At 44.2% G+C, this 16,859-nt stretch overlaps 3 protein-coding genes across 3 annotated transcripts in view; all 3 read right to left on the bottom strand.

Annotated features, from left to right (window-relative positions):
- Positions 1-1,986: 1,986 nt before the first annotated feature.
- On the bottom strand, positions 1,987-5,031 carry nan (transient receptor potential cation channel subfamily V member nanchung). The gene is made up of 7 exons (XM_017178640.3): positions 4,633-5,031; positions 4,271-4,497; positions 3,408-4,201; positions 3,112-3,338; positions 2,906-3,057; positions 2,307-2,838; positions 1,987-2,252 (listed from the first exon to the last, which is right to left on the bottom strand). Exons 1-7 carry the CDS (start codon positions 5,029-5,031, stop codon positions 2,079-2,081), a joined length of 2,505 nt encoding a protein of 834 aa, XP_017034129.1. The 3' UTR covers positions 1,987-2,078.
- A 2,691-nt stretch (positions 5,032-7,722) lies between these two features.
- Positions 7,723-9,975, bottom strand: LOC108083048 (hssA/B-like protein 36). Its single transcript, XM_017178677.3, has one exon. It carries the CDS (start codon positions 9,973-9,975, stop codon positions 9,640-9,642), a length of 336 nt encoding a protein of 111 aa, XP_017034166.1. The 3' UTR covers positions 7,723-9,639.
- Positions 9,976-10,002: 27 nt separating this feature from the next.
- Positions 10,003-16,859, bottom strand: part of fz2 (frizzled 2) — a 68,311-nt gene continuing 61,454 nt past the window's right edge. Inside the window, exon 6 of the mRNA XM_070284972.1 lies at positions 10,003-12,299. Within this exon, the coding sequence (XP_070141073.1) occupies positions 10,003-12,090 (2,088 nt within the window). The 5' untranslated portion in view covers positions 12,091-12,299. The remainder of the gene's footprint in view (positions 12,300-16,859) is intronic.

Below are 16,859 nucleotides of genomic sequence, written 5' to 3'. Positions count from 1 at the left end.
TTTCCCTTCACCGGAAGCGTTTAGCAGCCTTCTTTGTTGGGAGTCGCGGACAAAGGCAGACGGAGGGGGTTAAAACGGCATCTGAAAGTGTTAAAGGGCACAGGGATCACTCACAATCGGAGCTCTCTCAGCTTGACTTTAATTGAGTTTGAATAGAGCAATTTAGTGCCCGCTGCGATCGGGACTCTCGTTTCTTCTGCGATCTGCGCAAAAGTTCTCAGCCAAGTTTCTGCTGGAAAAATGTGTTTTCCCTTGGTGTGGCGTTAATGATATGGTATCCCACCCCTTGAGATCACAACAAAAGGGGTTTAGCTTGGCCCCACACACTCACAGTCACCCCGTTTTTTTGTTGGCGGACAATTACCATTTGAATGTGTCACAGTGTGGCCAGAAAGTATGTTCCCAGCGCTGGCGATTGGCTTTGCATTGTGTCCTGGCCATGTAATTACACACCTCGGAGTCTGAGTCTGCGTTCTAGGTGTCGAGTTCGTTGCGTAATCACATGTTTTGGACGGCAGCCTCACCAGCAGCTGTCAATGGTGTGGGCACGCCCACAGAGCGGAGTCAACGCCTACTTCCCCTAATTGTTGAATGTAAATATTTTTGCCAGATTACACTGGGTGATGAATTGAAGTGATTGTAATAAGTTATGACAAATTCAAGAAAGTCCTTTAAGTATTTTTTATACTATCCTAATTATTTCAGAAACCCTGAAGAAATGTCTAAATAAAAATATATTTTATACACATTAAAGTAATGTTTAAATCTTCCTGTTAAATATACTTCTAACCTCATATATAACTACCTTAAATACTCTCTAAACTAAAGTAATAACGCTTTACAACCCTGCGATATTTATCTTGTTTGTCCACTCGACTTGAGAAATTTCCCGCCATAAAAAAGGCTGAGAAAGCTGTTTAATTACGCCCTCCGACACACACAAACATTGTAAAACAATAACAATAAAAGCGCTGAAAGGTAATGGGACGAGGAAAATACGAAATGGTAATGCAAACGGACAGTTTTTCACATTGTAGGTATTCCCGGAAAACGGGCTCTGCTTTATGATTCTTGAGCAACATCGTTTATAGCGCAATTTCTGTGAGGGGCGTTCGCCAAATGACTTTTAAATGCCGTCTGTGATTTGGCCTTAACTATCCGTAATTGTTTCGACGGGCAAAGATCTTAAAGAAAAAAATGAGCGAAATTTTGAAAAGAAAACCTTGTTGAAGCCCTTGGAGGATTGGTTGTGGGAGGAGGCTAAAAAATGGTTAAACAAATATTCAAATAAAAATTATGGTCCATTCCCAGGTGAACTCAAAGGAAATTCGACTTTCCCTGGTTTGCCTTCTTCTTTGCTTTCTTTTGCCGATACTCGAGAGTTTGTTTAAAGTAAATTATTTATGCAAATCAAAGTGCAAAAGAAAGCAGAGTTTGCAATTTATTTCGCCGATTGAGGGGATTGCGTTTTGGCAAGGGGTTGAGGGTTTGACCTTTGTGGGCTCTGTTTGCACTTGTGCTTTACTCTTTTGCTCTTTGATTTAGAACTGTCAACGCACATGAGAGCTGGAAAAGTGTGCGAGTCGTTGAGTTATGGCTCCCACTCCCTCCGCTGGGAAATGCAAATTTACCTAGTACCCACCGGAAAATGGATGATTGTTCGAGGCTTTTGTTGTACATTTTTCCAGCCTTCCTTCCTTTCTTTTTTTTGGGGGGGTAAACTTTTTAAGCACATTGATTTTGTTAAATGTTATTTTGAGTGAATTTGATGTTGATATTTGTTTGTTTGGGCGTCCTGTCACTCGCATGCATCGACACTTGTGCCACAGATTTTTGGAGTTTTCCTAAATAAGTCATCGATTATGTGTCAATGGCAAGTGCTTCAAATTTTAAAGCACTCAATTTGGCGCTTCTAAATATATTTTAAAAATAGTTTGAGAACATCTAATCCTTGCTTTGGTTGTGAAAGGCAATGTAGACTCTTCATTTATTGCATAAAACGAATACATTTTAACAAGGCTCAATAAAACTTGAACTAATTAAGGGACTCTGGCTTCTCTAGATGTACATGTAGATCATTAAAAGTTATTGTTTTCGGAGTTATCCGACTTGGGGGCGGCGCCAAAGAACTTTTCGTACTCCTGCTGGCGACGACGAGCCCGGGCCTCCCGCTCCATCTGCCGCTTCTTGGAGAATCGCTGATGGATGCGCTTCATCTCTTGCACCTCTTTCATCTCCTCCTTCTCCTCGTCCTAAAATAAGTTATATTAATATATTAATTTTCTGGAAAATATTTAAAGACCCACAGTCATGTTGAGGCGTAGAACCAGGGCTCGTCGTCCATCTGACATTGGCTGACTATAGTGCATGAAGTTCTTCAATCGCTCGGCGGGTGGGACACTTCGCTCCACCACGAGCACGATCCTCGCCCACTGGCGCTGCCACTCGTTGCGAATCTCGGCAATCTTCTGGTAGGTATTTCCCATCATGGCAATCAACATGTTCACCAGGAGCACGCTCACAATCACCATGAAGAGAAAGAACAGGATCTTTGCCTCGTACTCGTGCTGTGTGGACACCATAGCGCCATAGTAATCTCCAAAGTTGGTGAGCGACATCAGGAACATGGCCACTATAGACTCCATTGGCGATGGCATTGGATTGGATTCCGCATCCTGATCCTCCGGTGTAGATGGGCTGTCAAAGGTCAGAAAAATTATGTAGAAAGCCTGCGAGAAGCCCAAAACAAACACCAAATAGATGGAGACGAATCGGAGTAGATCTCCCATGACCATGCGGTATATCATCACCACGAAGGGACCCACGGTCTTGAAGCCACTGCAGATAATATATTAATGTATAAATAAACTTTTTTATAATTTAATATATTAAGTAAAAAACTCACCGACAGAAGAACAGAAAATACGGAGCAGTGGTTAGCATTATCACAACAGTCACATGATCATCGATCTCGGTGAGGCAGGATACTCTTAGCCAGGGAATGGTCATCATCAGGGCACACGAAAACAGAAACATAACCCGCGAGGGAGCCGTCATCTAGGCAAGATTTCTAGTTAAAAATTCGTAAAATATATTTATGGAAGAGCTTACCAAATTCTCAATAAACATTTTGACGCCCAGGAAACGAGCCTCGCGCAGGGCCACCAGAAGGTAGAGTATAGCTCCCACAAAGTTGATTAACTCCGCCATAATTCGGAGCTTGGCCAAATCGGATTCCAGATTCATCAAGGGACACTGGGCATAGCTCTCCCACCAGGCAGGCAGGACCTCCACCTCGGAGGGATCATAGTAATCGGTAAAGTTAAGCCAAAAGGTTTCTGAAAAGAGGTAAATTTATATATAATATTTTATAGTTAATAAAAAAAGAAACTGTGGACATAACATACTATATTCTGTACTCAAAGATCCCCTTTTTGTCTGGCGGTGAAAGGATTCCGAGCCATTCTGCCTGTACAAATCATTTTTAACCGTGGTGCTGTTGGCTCCCTCCTCCTCCTCGTCCTTGTTGTCTGGACCTGGTCGCAGGATAAAGCTGAACAGCGAGATCAGAAAGTAAAAGGCGAACATGTAAAACTGCTTGTAGAATCGCGACTTGCAGAACGTGTCCCACTTGGTCTTGAGCAGATCAATGACCACGCCATCGAGCAGCTCCAAATGCTCCAGCTTGTCCCCAAAAACCACAAAATTAAGCACAGAGTCCTTGTTGATATTCCCAGTCTCCTCGTTGATAGTATCAATCATCAAAAGAGGATAAGCTGCGCAAGTGATGCTTCCCAGTTGCCAGTAAATCTCTCTCTCGATGCTCATCACATGGAAGAACATCTCAACTCGTCCCAGCTTGGCGGCCAAGGTAAGAGGAGTGAGATTCTGTATGTTCTTCACGTGGATATTTGATCCCACCTCGTAGCCCACATCAAACATTTCAATCTTTTCGTAGATGACCAGCATGTGGAGGACAGTGTTGCCATTAGTGTCCTGGAAGTCTGGATCGGCTCCGCGGGCCAAGACCAACCGAAAGCACTCCTCCTGCGAGAGACAGGCGGCGAAACTTAGGGGATATTCTCCCCAATAGACATAGCCATCGTAGTTGGTCATGGGGCAAAGAGCCACATACTCGTGATCTGGGGAATCTGTGCGGGAGAACTTGGTGTCCTCCGCTGACATAAAGGCGCCGCAACAGCTGAAAGGAAGTAGATACATTTTAAATTAAATAAATGATTAATAGAGAGAGTTGTTAGTTATTACATACCGCTCTTGGACATCTGCATTGGCATCTAGCAAGTACTTTACCATAGCCGGATCCTCGTTGACTATGGCTATATGCAGGACACTCTCTCCGTAGTACTCGTCGCTCATGTATATATCCAGAATGAGCTTAGGATAGAACTTGAGCAGCCGCTTGGCAAGATCAGCGTGTAGCGAGGAGGCGTTCAACAGGCACAAATGGAGGATGGTTTCGCCAACAGCACCGCGCATCTGAAAGGGGGGAAAATTTATGAGAATATGGAATGTAAATGTTGGAAAAGATGAACTTAAAGTCTCTCTAAATTAAAATTCTCTTTCCTAATTAATATAGAACACTTTTCCCAATGATTTTCCCAGCTTACTCACATTTAAATCCCAGCAAACAAATCGATAGGCACTTGGATTGGAGATATACTCCGCCTCAGACACTTCGGGGCAGTAGTCGTGGATATTGAAGTCATCATCGGGATTCTCCAGAGCCCGAATCTCTGGCAGTTGACGGGTGCGGGGTCGATCCCTGTTCCGCAGCAGGACGAGCTTCGAGATGGGAAAATATCTTCCGGCGCCCTTGTTATACAAAAAAGGCTCCACCTTGGTCTTGATGGCGTGATCAATCTCGGCAAACTGTTTCGTCTGGCAAGCCCTCTTCATCATGTCCACCAGGAGGCCGCCGCCCTTGAGGTTCACGAACTTGTAGAGGGCCTGGGTTGAGACTCCCGCCTGTTTTTTGACCCCACTGGTCACATTGCTCTCCGTATTCCCCATGGTCCGATCCCGATCCTTGCGAGCTCACTTTAGCCTGGGTTTTTCCGCTTACCAATCACTTTTTGTAGCGCGACATTGCTGGAGGAACTGGCTGCTCTTGGAATTTGCTGTTTGTTATGGCGTGGTCCTTGTCCGTTGGTGGCTATCGATTAAACATTCCATCGCTCGTCCGTTGCCAATGCAACAGCTGAACTTGAGCTCCTTTACGCTGTTTACGCTGCGTTGCTAGGACATCTCACCTGTTGCACCTGTTGCAACAAGTCCAGTTCACTGTGTTTGTTTATTTATTTCTTTCGTTTCGAGGGGGCAACTTTTAACGCTGATTGTTTTTATAGAAGGTGATGGCTTTTCTTAAGAAATTGAAGGAGTTGATCTAATTTTAATAATCGATATGTTAGTGATACAAAGGTTATTATAACTTGTTGATTGAGGAAGAGAATGTTCTCTTGCTTGAGAAACCACATTAGTCTTTCGGATATTATTTATTATTCCTATTCTGTATCAAAATCTACTTGTGGACGTCTGCGCGGCATATAGTTCAGTATCGCAGAAAACAGTGGCGGATCCAGAGACGACAGATTATATAGGATAATAGTAACATTTTTAGGTTCCAAGGGGGGGGGGGGGGAAATTTCCTAATTTGCCCCCCCGTGGATCCGCCACTGGATTGTAGCAGAAAACCAATAGAGTAAGCTAAATTATAGGGGGTCTTCTCATTGGGCAGTTGTTTCCGCTGAAAACCTAAGAGATCGGAAAATCCCAGGAAAAAACGCGCTTTCGTGGCGTCTGGGCACACTCGAACGCGAAACCCTCAGATCGCCCGATCTGGCTGGGACCGAAAAGTCTGGCAACACTGGTCGCTGGGTCTGGCAACGCTGTTTTCAGGTTTTTTCTCTCAGTGTAAACTAAGCAGTTCGCCCAAGCAGTTTGCAAGCAGTAAGTCAAGCAGTTGTCAGCAGTTCGGCGAAGCAGTTCAGCAAGCAGTTCGTCAGCAGTTTGACAAAACAGTCGGAGAAAGCAGTTTCGCACTGCTTACAAACTGCTTTGTTCTTCGAAGCCATCTAGAGGCTAAAAATCAAACTATTGCTTTCGAATTGTGCCGAGTTTCAACTCAGCGTATAAGTAAGCTATGGATTCGCACTTCCGCCTGTTGCAAATTAATTCAGCCCAAAAGATGCACTATTATATGGCGACCTTTGCATTTTTTATTGCATACTCTTGGGGAGCACGTAATAAGGGCCTTAAGTTTTAAACCATTTTTATAACAGTTTCTAACAGTTTTCCGACACCTGCTGCTATTGGGACAAAAGTGCAGCTCACTTGCATAGAGATGCTCATCTAGCTATGTTGCACTATTGGGACAAAATGGCATCTCACTTACTTTAAAAAGAATACTTTTGGTTAAACATTTTGACCGTTAAACCGAACCAAGGCTCTGCTCATCCTAATCTCACCACCCCCCACAAAGAAAAGTCAACCTTCTTATGTTGTTAAATTTTATTTTAAATGGTTTTTCTTGTTCAATTACAAATGTATTTAATATTATTGTTTTTGCGGCTGCTTTTCGTATATTCTGTTGTTGTTGTTGTTAACGCATTTGATTCTCGACTTGTATGTTGCTGCTATATGTTTTTATGTGTGCATAAAAGTGGATTCACAATCAACAACGTTACCTCGCTTTGTTTTGATTTCTATCTTTAAAATGCATTTTCCTTGTAAATAAAATAATGTCGGCATGAGTTTTCGTTAAAGAATTCTGTTGCCAGTTCCTCTGTGCGCACGTTCGATTCATTTAAATATGCATTGTATATATATTTGCTTTGGGCTTTGTTTATTTTGTTATTAAATTACATTTCACAAAATACAATTCACAACTACGCTTGACGTCAAGTTTCTGGTTTCCGTGTAACTTCCACTAATCCATCAATCACCGTCCAGCCTTCGATCCTGCTCTATCCTCTATCCTCTATCCTGACCTATCAATCTAAAATCCACTCCGCTATGAAATATTTTCTTTTTAAAATTAAAAATCGTATACATTCGCAAATTGCAATCAATTTCTGTTCATCAATTTAGTAAATGAATTCTCAATCACAAAAATTAACGGAAAATATTTCGAGTCGCTTAAAACTGAACTATATTTGCATTAATTATTTTTACAATTACCGTTTCATTTGGTTTTCCATTTACGTATATTCGTTACACTCGTTAGCCTTTAATATTTGTAAGTATAGATAAAAGCGTTTGCTATGTACGCCACGAACTAAAGGAGAAGTGCGGAGGTCCTTTGGGGACCCCGTACACCTTCTTAGGGAACTAAACTAAAGGCTACTAGCTAGCATATTTGTTTAAGCTTATTAACAACATCAAATAGTACGCGTAAGTGGTTGTATTATTATTTGGATTTGGGGTTTGTTGCGTTCGCATGTATAATATGTGTATATTAAACATTGTACGTCGTGTAGAAAAATTTGCTAATAAATGTTACTCTTTTTTGTTTTTGGTATTACTTTCTGCTTTGCTTGCTTAGCTTGGAGAGCTTCGTTTTAATGATACGTATAAGTGTTAGAGGGACTCTCTTGTAAGGGCTACAAATCAACAGAAAATCACGAAATAAACCAACGAAAAATACTTACTTGTCATGCATAAAAACAAAATATGGAAACCATAAGAAATTAAATAAGAAATAAATATTTTTATAATGTTTTTATTACAGCTTTCTCGTATTTTTGTTTATTCTGTTTATAGAAGTAGTTATAGGTGCTTAAAACATTACACACATAGTTGTAGCTATATCATATACTTTATAATATATACTTCCAAACATCCTCGCTCGTCCTTTTGTTTTGTTTCGTATTGAAATGGTTTGAAATGCCAACAGTTAAATTGTTGCTTTTACCACGTAATATAAATATTAAATTTAAAGACAATAGTTTTTAATGCTTGATAGATATTTCGTTTCCTTTGTTTGCCGTTTTTGTTTTGTTTTTGTTTTCGTTTACAACTAGGATTACATTTAATTTAATACTCTTATATAAATGTTTTAACTTTATACAATTTTTCTTTTGCTGCTTTTATAAATGCAAAAAATGCCCTGCGTTGGCTGCAAAAGTTGGCAATTTTATTTATTCATATATTAGTTTTGGAGAGGGGGGAATACGGGTTTTGGTAGTATTTTGCTTTTTGGGTTTTTGTAAAAATTAAATTCAATGTTTGAGCTTAAATGCAGAGTTGCTTTTGATGCTGAAATGCAAGTTACTATATTAATTCCACGCTTTTCCTCATCTCTCAACCAAAAAAAGTCGTCTACAAACTAGGCGCGATTGGAAAATATTTACAAAAACTAGTGTTCGATAATGCCTTAGGTTAGGTTAAATAATTTACAAATGGTTTCTGGCAACACTGGCCGCCGGCTCTTTGATAATGCGACAACCCTTAAATCGCAACTAACTTTCTACGGGCATTTAAAGTGTTTCCTTCTTTTTTTTTGTATTTATTGTTTTCTTTTTTTTCTCTTTGTTGTTTGCTTGCGTTCGTTATGTTTAATGTTTATCTTTAGGTTAAGGTTAATAGTGTAGTTAGTTTGATTAAAAGTTAGTTGTAATTTCGAAATATGGCTCGTGGCTCTGACTTGGCAGTGTGGGCAGATTCCGCTCCTAACTTTACCCCCCGAGTTCTCTACGTGGCGGTTACTTAATTGGTTTTGCGTTTCTCAGTCTATTTCGTTGAGGAAAGTGTGTTCGTAGAAGGGAAATAACAAAAAAAAAAAAAAAAGTGTGTGTGTGTTTTTTTAAATTATTTTCGTTAATAGGAAAATAGCAAATGGCAGGTGGAACAAACGCGACTGGATGTTATCATATATTGGAGGAGAATCTCCGATTCGCTACGCCTAAGCTCTGCTCAACTGCTTTTGAAGACAAAGGTTTTTTGGACTAGAATCTTGTATGCAGAATGATTGTTTACCTCATCTATGATTTCTTTTGATCAAAGTCCTTATAATAACAGGATGAGTAGCGCCAATTGAAAGGTCTAGAGAAGGCTCTAAGCTCTCACGAGAGAAAGAGAGCCGCATTCTAGATCTGTACGCACATAAACGCTTGATTTCTCTCTCTTCGTTAAGCTTTCAAGAGACGCGCTATGCATCTTATTATTTTAAGGTCCTTAGCTTGACCCTGTTTCTACTACCAATCCTAATACACTTTCTTTTTTATGTAGAACTTTTATGAATTTAATACTCAAGATGTACTCAGAATCAGAAGGACTTCAATATACCAAAAAATATATACTTTTTCCGAATCCTTTTCCCTTAAGTATACCTCAAATTGGTTATAGAAACGGATCCTTGTTGCTCTTTCCACTTAATAAACAAACTACGGCTACACGAATTAATATGGCATTTCTTCAAACCTTTGCTAACTAGAGAAAGAGAAGGATATAGAGATAATGCAGACTGAAGGATATAAATGGAGAGAGAAAGTGTGTGCGAGCGAGAGCCTAAGAGTGCGAGTGAGACAGAGGCCGGGCGTGCGATTCGACAACCTTCAGCGGCTACAGCTGGCTGAAGCTGCTGGTCGATACCCAGTGCGCGGTGTCCGGGCGTACCATTAACTATATGGGACCGTAGTCGCTGAGCGCCTGGCCCGGATGCTGGGCACCCGGGCCGCCCGGCAGCGTCACCACCACGGAGACGGCCCGCGAATCAATCACGGACCCAGGTGCTGTGTTTTGGCCGCCCACGCCGCCATTGCCGTTGCCGTAGACATTGCCCGGATTGCCACCGTTGCCACCGTTGGCTCCGTGCATCAAGGTGCCGGGGGGAGGGCAGGGGCCCATGCCGACCGTGCTGCTGCTCATCGCCGTGCCGTGACCCAGCACACTGCCGCCGCCTAGGGTGCCGCCCCCAATGGTGCTGCCGCCGCCGCCGCCGAGGGTGCCGCCGCCCATGGTCGATGCTCCCCCCGACTCTCCATGTCATACGTGGCTGGCCGCCGGCTGCTTGAGAACATGGTGGTGCAGGTGGTGGTGGCTGGTGGAGGCCACCGAGGCGCCGCCCGCCTGGGTGTATGGTGTGGCCAGCAGCGAGCCCGCCGCCGAGCCCACGGGCATGCCCATACCAGATCCGGCATAGGGATGCGGGATTGGAGGACGCTGCTTAATCAGCGCCTGATTGGCGCCCGTGCGATCGGGCGCCCCAAAGAGTCTCCTCCAGAAGCGTCGCCAGCTCTCCAGAGTCTTGCCGGACCAGATCCATACTCCTGAGGTGATGCCCACGGCCAGGGCCATGAAGTACTTGAGCATCAGCACGGAGTAGAGGGGCTTCTTGCCGGGTCCCTTGACCTGTGCACAGGGACAGGCCAGCGCCTTGATCCAGTCCTCGAAATAAGCCGCCTCGTACAGGTAGCAGCCGATGACAATGGTGGCCGGGACTGTGTATAGCACCGAGAAGATGCCAATCCTGATCATAAGCTTCTCCAGCTTGTCGGCTTTGACGCCGGCTCCAACGCCGCCCTGCTGCTTGATCACCGATCGAATCCTGAACAGCGACACGAAGCCGGCCATCAGGAAGGTGGTTCCAATCACCAGGTAAACGAAAAGCGGGGCCAGCACAAAGGTCTTCAGGTGATCGGGATTGAGGTTGCCCACATAGCAGATGCCCAGAATGGGGTCGCCGTCCACAGCCGACAGCAGGAGCACGGCCACGGATTGCACCGTGGGGATGAGCCAGGCAGCCAGGTGGAAGTACTGGGAGTGCTTGGTGATGGCCTCGTTGCCCCACTTCAGGCCGGCTGCCAGGAACCAGGTGAAGCTGAGGATGACCCACCAAATGGAGGAGGCCATGCCGAAGAAGTAGGTGAGTAGGAAGACCAGGGTGCACGAGTGCGGACCCGTAGAGCTCTCCCTCAGGAGCAGGCCATCGCAGGCAATCTCCTCGTTCTGCAGGAAGTTCCGGGACAAGTAGCCAACGGCCACCATGAAGTAGCAGGCGGAGAGGAAGACGATGGGCCGCTCCGGGTACTTAAACCTTTCGGTGTCGATGATGAATGTGGTTAGGGTCATGAGCGTGCTGCAGAAGCACAGACCCGACCACAGAGCGATCCAGAGGCCGGCGAAGTCCTTTTCTTCGTTGCTGAAGAACGGACCCTTGCACGGTATGCCGCAGTTTGGAACGCCGGCGATCCTTTGGACAGTGAGGTTCATGTACCAGTGGTGGGGATGATGCATCATTGGTGACTGCGCCTGCTGCTGCAGGAGCTGCTCCTTCCCCAGGAAGATGAGTGGGGAGCGGCACGAGCAGCTGCACTCTTTTCCGCTTGCCTTTTCTCCTTGGGGGTTTTGGCAGTTTTTTGAATTGCGTCCACGGCACTTGGCGCTGCTGGTGGAGCCACCGCTGCCACTGGCTCCGCTTCCTCCGGAGCCACTTCCTCCTTGCTTCCGTTTTCCTCCTGAGCCCGAGCCGCTGCCAGAGCCTCCCGAACCACCAGAGCTGCCGCCGCTGCCCGCCTCCGTGTAGGAAGGCTGCTCCATGCACAGGTTGTCGGGATCACCGTGGAGCGGCAGGTGCTCACAGGCCATGCGCTCCGGCCACTCGAAGCTGTACTGCTGCATGATGGGCGCACAACCGGACCGCGCTCGCTCGCACACACTCCGGCAGACGGGCAGGGGCTTGTGGTAGTCCTCCAGGCAAATGGGCGTGTACATGCTGCACAGGAAGAACTTGAGATCGGGCGAGCACTTGATCTCCACCAGGGGCCAGAACTGGTGGACCTCCAGGCCGGCCTCGTCCTGGGTCTCGTGGTTCATTTCGTTGGGAAAGGATGTCATATTGTAGCCGATGCCCCGGCACATGGGTATGGTGATCTCTTCGCACCGCAGATTGGGATCCTTTGGAATGGCCGGCACTCCGTAGCCAGGCGCTGGACTCGCGTCCAAGCCGTGACCGCCCATGCCCATGCCCATGCCTAGGCCATGGTCGGGACTGTGCTGCGGTCCGTCCCCTCGGCACGATGTCAGGATCAGGACGAGTGCGAGTACAAGGACTCTCAGTCGATTGTGGCTCATTTTGTGCGTGTTAGTGTAGTTCTTTGTTTGGGTGAACCTCTTGGGTTGTGCCTTGGTGGTGGTGCCGAGTTCCACCTTGCTGGCTCTTCTCTGCGCTTGCACCTCGCTCCGCGTGGAGGCGCCTCGAGAGCCGGAGAAGCGAGTTATCTTTCGTCCAGACACACAGCTCAGCGTCAAATCGTCAACGCTCGACGAACGGCGTGGCCTAGCTGGAATTAAACAAAAGGAGAAATTTTATGAATTAGTTATTTGAAAGCTTATAATTTCATTAAATAATCTAGAGAATAATCTTTGTAATTCTAATGATCCTGAATTTGGTTTCTTAAAGAAGGAATGCATTTTGTACCGAAATCTAAGACTATTTTTAGCTTTTAACTCTGTGACTGCCGAAAATCAACTGATTTTTCAAGTCTAGATTTTCCAAACAGACGTCAGAGCAGTTAGCAATAGCTTTTATGGTGGATCGCTGATGAAGCGGCGACAAGTGGTAACTGCTCTTTCCTGTTTCTGGGGTCTCTCTCTCTCTCCGGAGAACTTTTGCGCTTCATTTGTTTCAATTGAGCGCAGCGACACTTGGACGACACGTCCATGTCACATGTCAAGCACTCGGCACTCCAACCCCGCATCACTACGAGCGTCCTCCTCCTCCTCGTACCCCTCTTCCTCCCCTTTCTCCTCCTCAACAAATGTCAACCCTTCTGCCAATATTTGCTGACGCTGCCGGGCTGTCCCCGCTGATGATTCTGGTACTGATTCCGAGTCCAATTCCCATTCTGGAACTGCTGCTGCTGACCAAGAGGCGCATCAATCAAAATCACTGATTTTTATTAAATTTGACGGCGTCTGCTGGCTGCAAGCGCTTGGTTAAAGTGCACTCAAAGAAAAGGGTACTAAAGAGTTGAGATTTAAAGCAAGGTATAAATCCTAGGGTCTGTTATTAATTATATATTATTATTATATTTAAACATAAATGGAAACTAACTTCGTGAAGCCAAAGTTTGTATGCCCATCGAATCAAAAATCTATCATAACTTAGCCAAAAGTCCATTAATTTTAATTCAGAAAGCTTTATTATACTATTTTTTTCTACGTCAACAAATCTGCATTCTAAATTTGAAATTATAAGAACATCAAATTTTGAAAAAAAAATTTTAAAAATTTGTTTTCGCTCCAACATGTCTAGAAAGATTCTCCTGTTAATGCTGATCAAGAATATATATGGTTTATGGGGTCGGAAAGACCTCCTTCACTGTGTTTTAAAATTCTGACTAAAATTATAATACCCTGCAAGGGTTTATAAATTATATTAAAAAACGTACTTAGCCACTCAAGAAAATGCTTATAATTTCTTTAATATCATGCTTTCCTTTACTTAAAATTATTAGTTATTTATAAACAACCCTAGTTTCTCTCAATGTGTGCTTGATGAAAGTGTTTGCTTTGGCTCTCCATCTGAAAGAAGGGTGTGAAACGCTGATGGATTGGATGTGATGAGGCAGAAATTAATTCAAGACAATTGCTCACTTTCCGAGCACTCAAAATGGAGGCTGTAAAGCCACCCATCAAGTCGGGTTTCCCATTCCCGAGACTAAGTAATCATTATATATATGGGTGACACCTTTTTTATGTACCGTGTGGCAGCAGCAGCTGCTGATGTCGATGCCAGCGGTTTGTGGTCAAGTCAACCGGCAGCTGCTCCAAGATCCAAGATGCTCCAAGATCCAAAAAGGATACCCGGAGATGCTCGCCCCAAAAATTGACAGCTGGATAGAGCCAAGTGAAGGGCAATTTACTTGCCAGCAGCTTCTGTGCTCAAAGTCACGAAATTTATCTACAAGATACAGTTTTAAGCAAGTGTCAAGTGACATACATATTTGTGGCTTTTGCGGGCATCTCGTCTCGGTTTCATATTTTTTTTTCTTATTCAGTTTGGGATCTCAGCTGCGTGTGGTCTAAAGTCTAAAGATTTTAAAGCCCTTGCAAAAACTGTCAACGGCAGCTGCGAATAAAGTATAGTTGTTGTCCTGTTTCTCCCCTCCACTTTGGACTTTACACTTCTCACAGCTAACAGAAAGTCCTTTCATTGTTTTTCCCCGAATGAATGACATTTTAATTAATAACATTTGTGTGCGTTAGTCGTCGTCCATCATCCCAACAACCCCCCCGAAAAATAAGTTCCAGAGTGCTGCTCTTGGTGAAACATTTTTCGTGTTAAAATGTTTGCCGGGCACTTGAAAATAATTAAGTAAATACGCCACGGAAAATGTTTCTAGGACAGCGTGGGGCGAAAGCCCAGGCCCAAGCCCAAGTGTTGTGATTACAACTCGAGGGTAGCGCCAAAAATAAACGTTGAAATCCAATATCGAAATGTGGGCAGCAGGCAGGCAATCGGCAATCGGATCGTGAGAAACAATGCCAGGCGTGAGTCGGCTGCTCCGGCTATCGATTACAGCAAATGCATTCAGCGAGTATACTATATAGTGGGTATGGAGTATATAGAAGTAGATGGAGGCGTCTATCGGCTGTGGAGATGATTGCGCAATGGCCTCCTACTCGGATGACAAATTCAGCTGGCAAAGAATCCGGTGGCTTGTCATACGTCAAGGTTGGAGTGGCATAATTTGAAATTGAATAGTTGGAAATAAATATAAACGCAAGCTTCTTTGAAAGAATGCTAGAGTCACACAAGATTCCCCGAATGAAATGTTTATTACATTGGCTTGGCAGGAAGTCGAGTAACATTTCCTCCAAAACCGAGAGTGAAAATTAGCCTTAAGCCAAAACAATGCGACAATCACCGAACGGAAGGAACGGGGGAAAAAGTCTAATTGGTTTGTCCGACGCAGGAAAATCATATTGAAATGCAGGGAACGTGACTAAAATGGCAGACCCGACCCGACCGGACCGTACTGAAATGAAAATAAAGAGGGAAAACAGGCGTATGTACATGTGTTTGGTTATGGAAAAGCCACGTTCACAACTGCTTCCACATTTAGCCAGCCAACCACCGTGGCACTTGCTCTTGTTATTAAAGCCTCAAGTGGCCAGAGGAGTGTGTATGCGTATGACCAGGCACATGGGATCTTTGGGTCCTCTTTAGGAACAGTCCCGGGCCCTGTTCTGATTGCTGGCCAACACAACTACGGCTAATAGGTGGATTGTGTTCATGGGAAATGGCCTGGAAATAATAGCAAACGTGCTTCTCTCGAGTGGAGGGCAGAAATATAAAAAGCCAGAATGCATAAATATTGTTTTTAATAGAGAAAAATGTCTCAAGTGGCGGTGACGAATGGATCACTTCTCTAAAGACTCTCGGATTCTACGTTTCTCTGCTTCTCTCAGTGTTTGTTTTTTGGCCGATCGACTTGGCCCATGTTTGCTTAGTGATTTGGAGTTTCTCTGACTTGGATTTTTAGTGCAGACTCATATTGTTTATTTAATTGTTAACAAGCGTGTGCGGCTCAGACGCTACAAGCTCGTTACGAGTAACAAATTATTACTCGCACCGAATCCATGTATTTTTGCCAATCATTGTGCCGGCGAGAATTTATACAAAATCACGCTGCCAGCAAGTCTCAACGATGTTTGTCCAAGCTCTCCAGCTCTTGAGATGGCTTAGAGATCTGGCTCTGACTTTCCTGGCCATGTTTGCTAAAGACTCGAGAATGCAGATACACACATAAACATATATATGTGTGTGTCTAGAAAGAGATCCCTGATCGGTGAATGGCTGCGCTTCACTGCACTAAAGAGGTCGTCTCGTCTCGCCTGGCCGGGCGGAAGCTGTTACCAAAGTTGGTAGCACAGCAGCCACAGCAACATCAACGACAACGACAACTACAACCTGACTGTTTTAATTAAACAAACAAGCTGAAGACACAGCGGACAGACGACACCAACGAGCAAATAAGTAGCAAGTGCTGGCAATTTCACAAGGTACAGTCAACACCCAAGACAAACAAACCGCACAAGGCGAGCGGTTCCAGGAAGGTGCCATATCAAGTCAACTCTAAAAGGAATGCTCTCATTTAAATTCAAAGAATAATTAGATATGCACTGAGATTCATGTATTTCTTTGGATTTTTATAAGATAGCTGTATTTATATACTTTATAAACTTCCTTAAACCTTTTTCATATCAATGAAAGCTATTTAGGACCTTAGCTTTACAGCCTAAAAAGACAAGGTTCCCAGGAAAAAGCTAAAGAAGTGCTATAAAAACTTTCCAAATTTCCAACTCAACCCTTGATAGAGACATAAACATTTAACAGCTAATATCATTTACAAGTACAGCTTAACTAGAGACTCTAAAGCTGGAGGAAGTAAATCGGGACTCCACTCAAGATAATGATGATAAGCAATTAACCAAACAATGACCGGGGACAGCAACGATAAACCTTCATCGTTTCGGAGTCAAAAGGGAGAATGCTAATCGATAACTTATCGCCCCGATGGAGGCCAATCAATCAATCAAAGGCAAAGTACGCGAAAAAAAAGAGCGGCATCGAACAAAACGAGTCGAAATCGTTGGCGGAATAAGAAGCGGAACATGGAGAGTCAAGTCAAAAGGAAAAACTTGCCAACCACAAAGCACTTAAACTTTCTATGGAGGAAATTTCCTCCATTTTTTTTTCAGACTTTTTTTTTATATATTTTTTTTTTTTGGGGATCCCCCTTTCCCCAACCCTCAAAATGCAGCACACACAAAGAAGCGTTGAAGCAGCAGCAACAAACTCGAAGGGCTAGCAGGTGCAACAGTCCTACCCACAT

Source organism: Drosophila kikkawai, chromosome 3L, assembly GCF_030179895.1.
Source record: "Drosophila kikkawai strain 14028-0561.14 chromosome 3L, DkikHiC1v2, whole genome shotgun sequence".
Taxonomy (NCBI): Eukaryota; Metazoa; Arthropoda; class Insecta; order Diptera; family Drosophilidae; genus Drosophila; species Drosophila kikkawai.
This window is presented reverse-complemented; position numbering and strand designations above follow the sequence as displayed.

Excerpts from the sequence above, each read along its gene's own strand:
- nan (XM_017178640.3), bottom strand. The coding sequence starts at position 5,031 with ATGGGGAATACGGAGAGCAATGTGACCAGTGGGGTCAAAAAACAGGCG. Across the intron at positions 3,058-3,111 it reads AAATGTTTATTGAGAATTTG|ATGACGGCTCCCTCGCGGGT; the intron begins GTAAGCTCTTCC and ends AATCTTGCCTAG. Across the intron at positions 2,839-2,905 it reads TATTTTCTGTTCTTCTGTCG|TGGCTTCAAGACCGTGGGTC; the intron begins GTGAGTTTTTTA and ends TATTATCTGCAG.
- LOC108083048 (XM_017178677.3), bottom strand. The coding sequence starts at position 9,975 with ATGGGCGGCGGCACCCTCGGCGGCGGCGGCGGCAGCACCATTGGGGGC.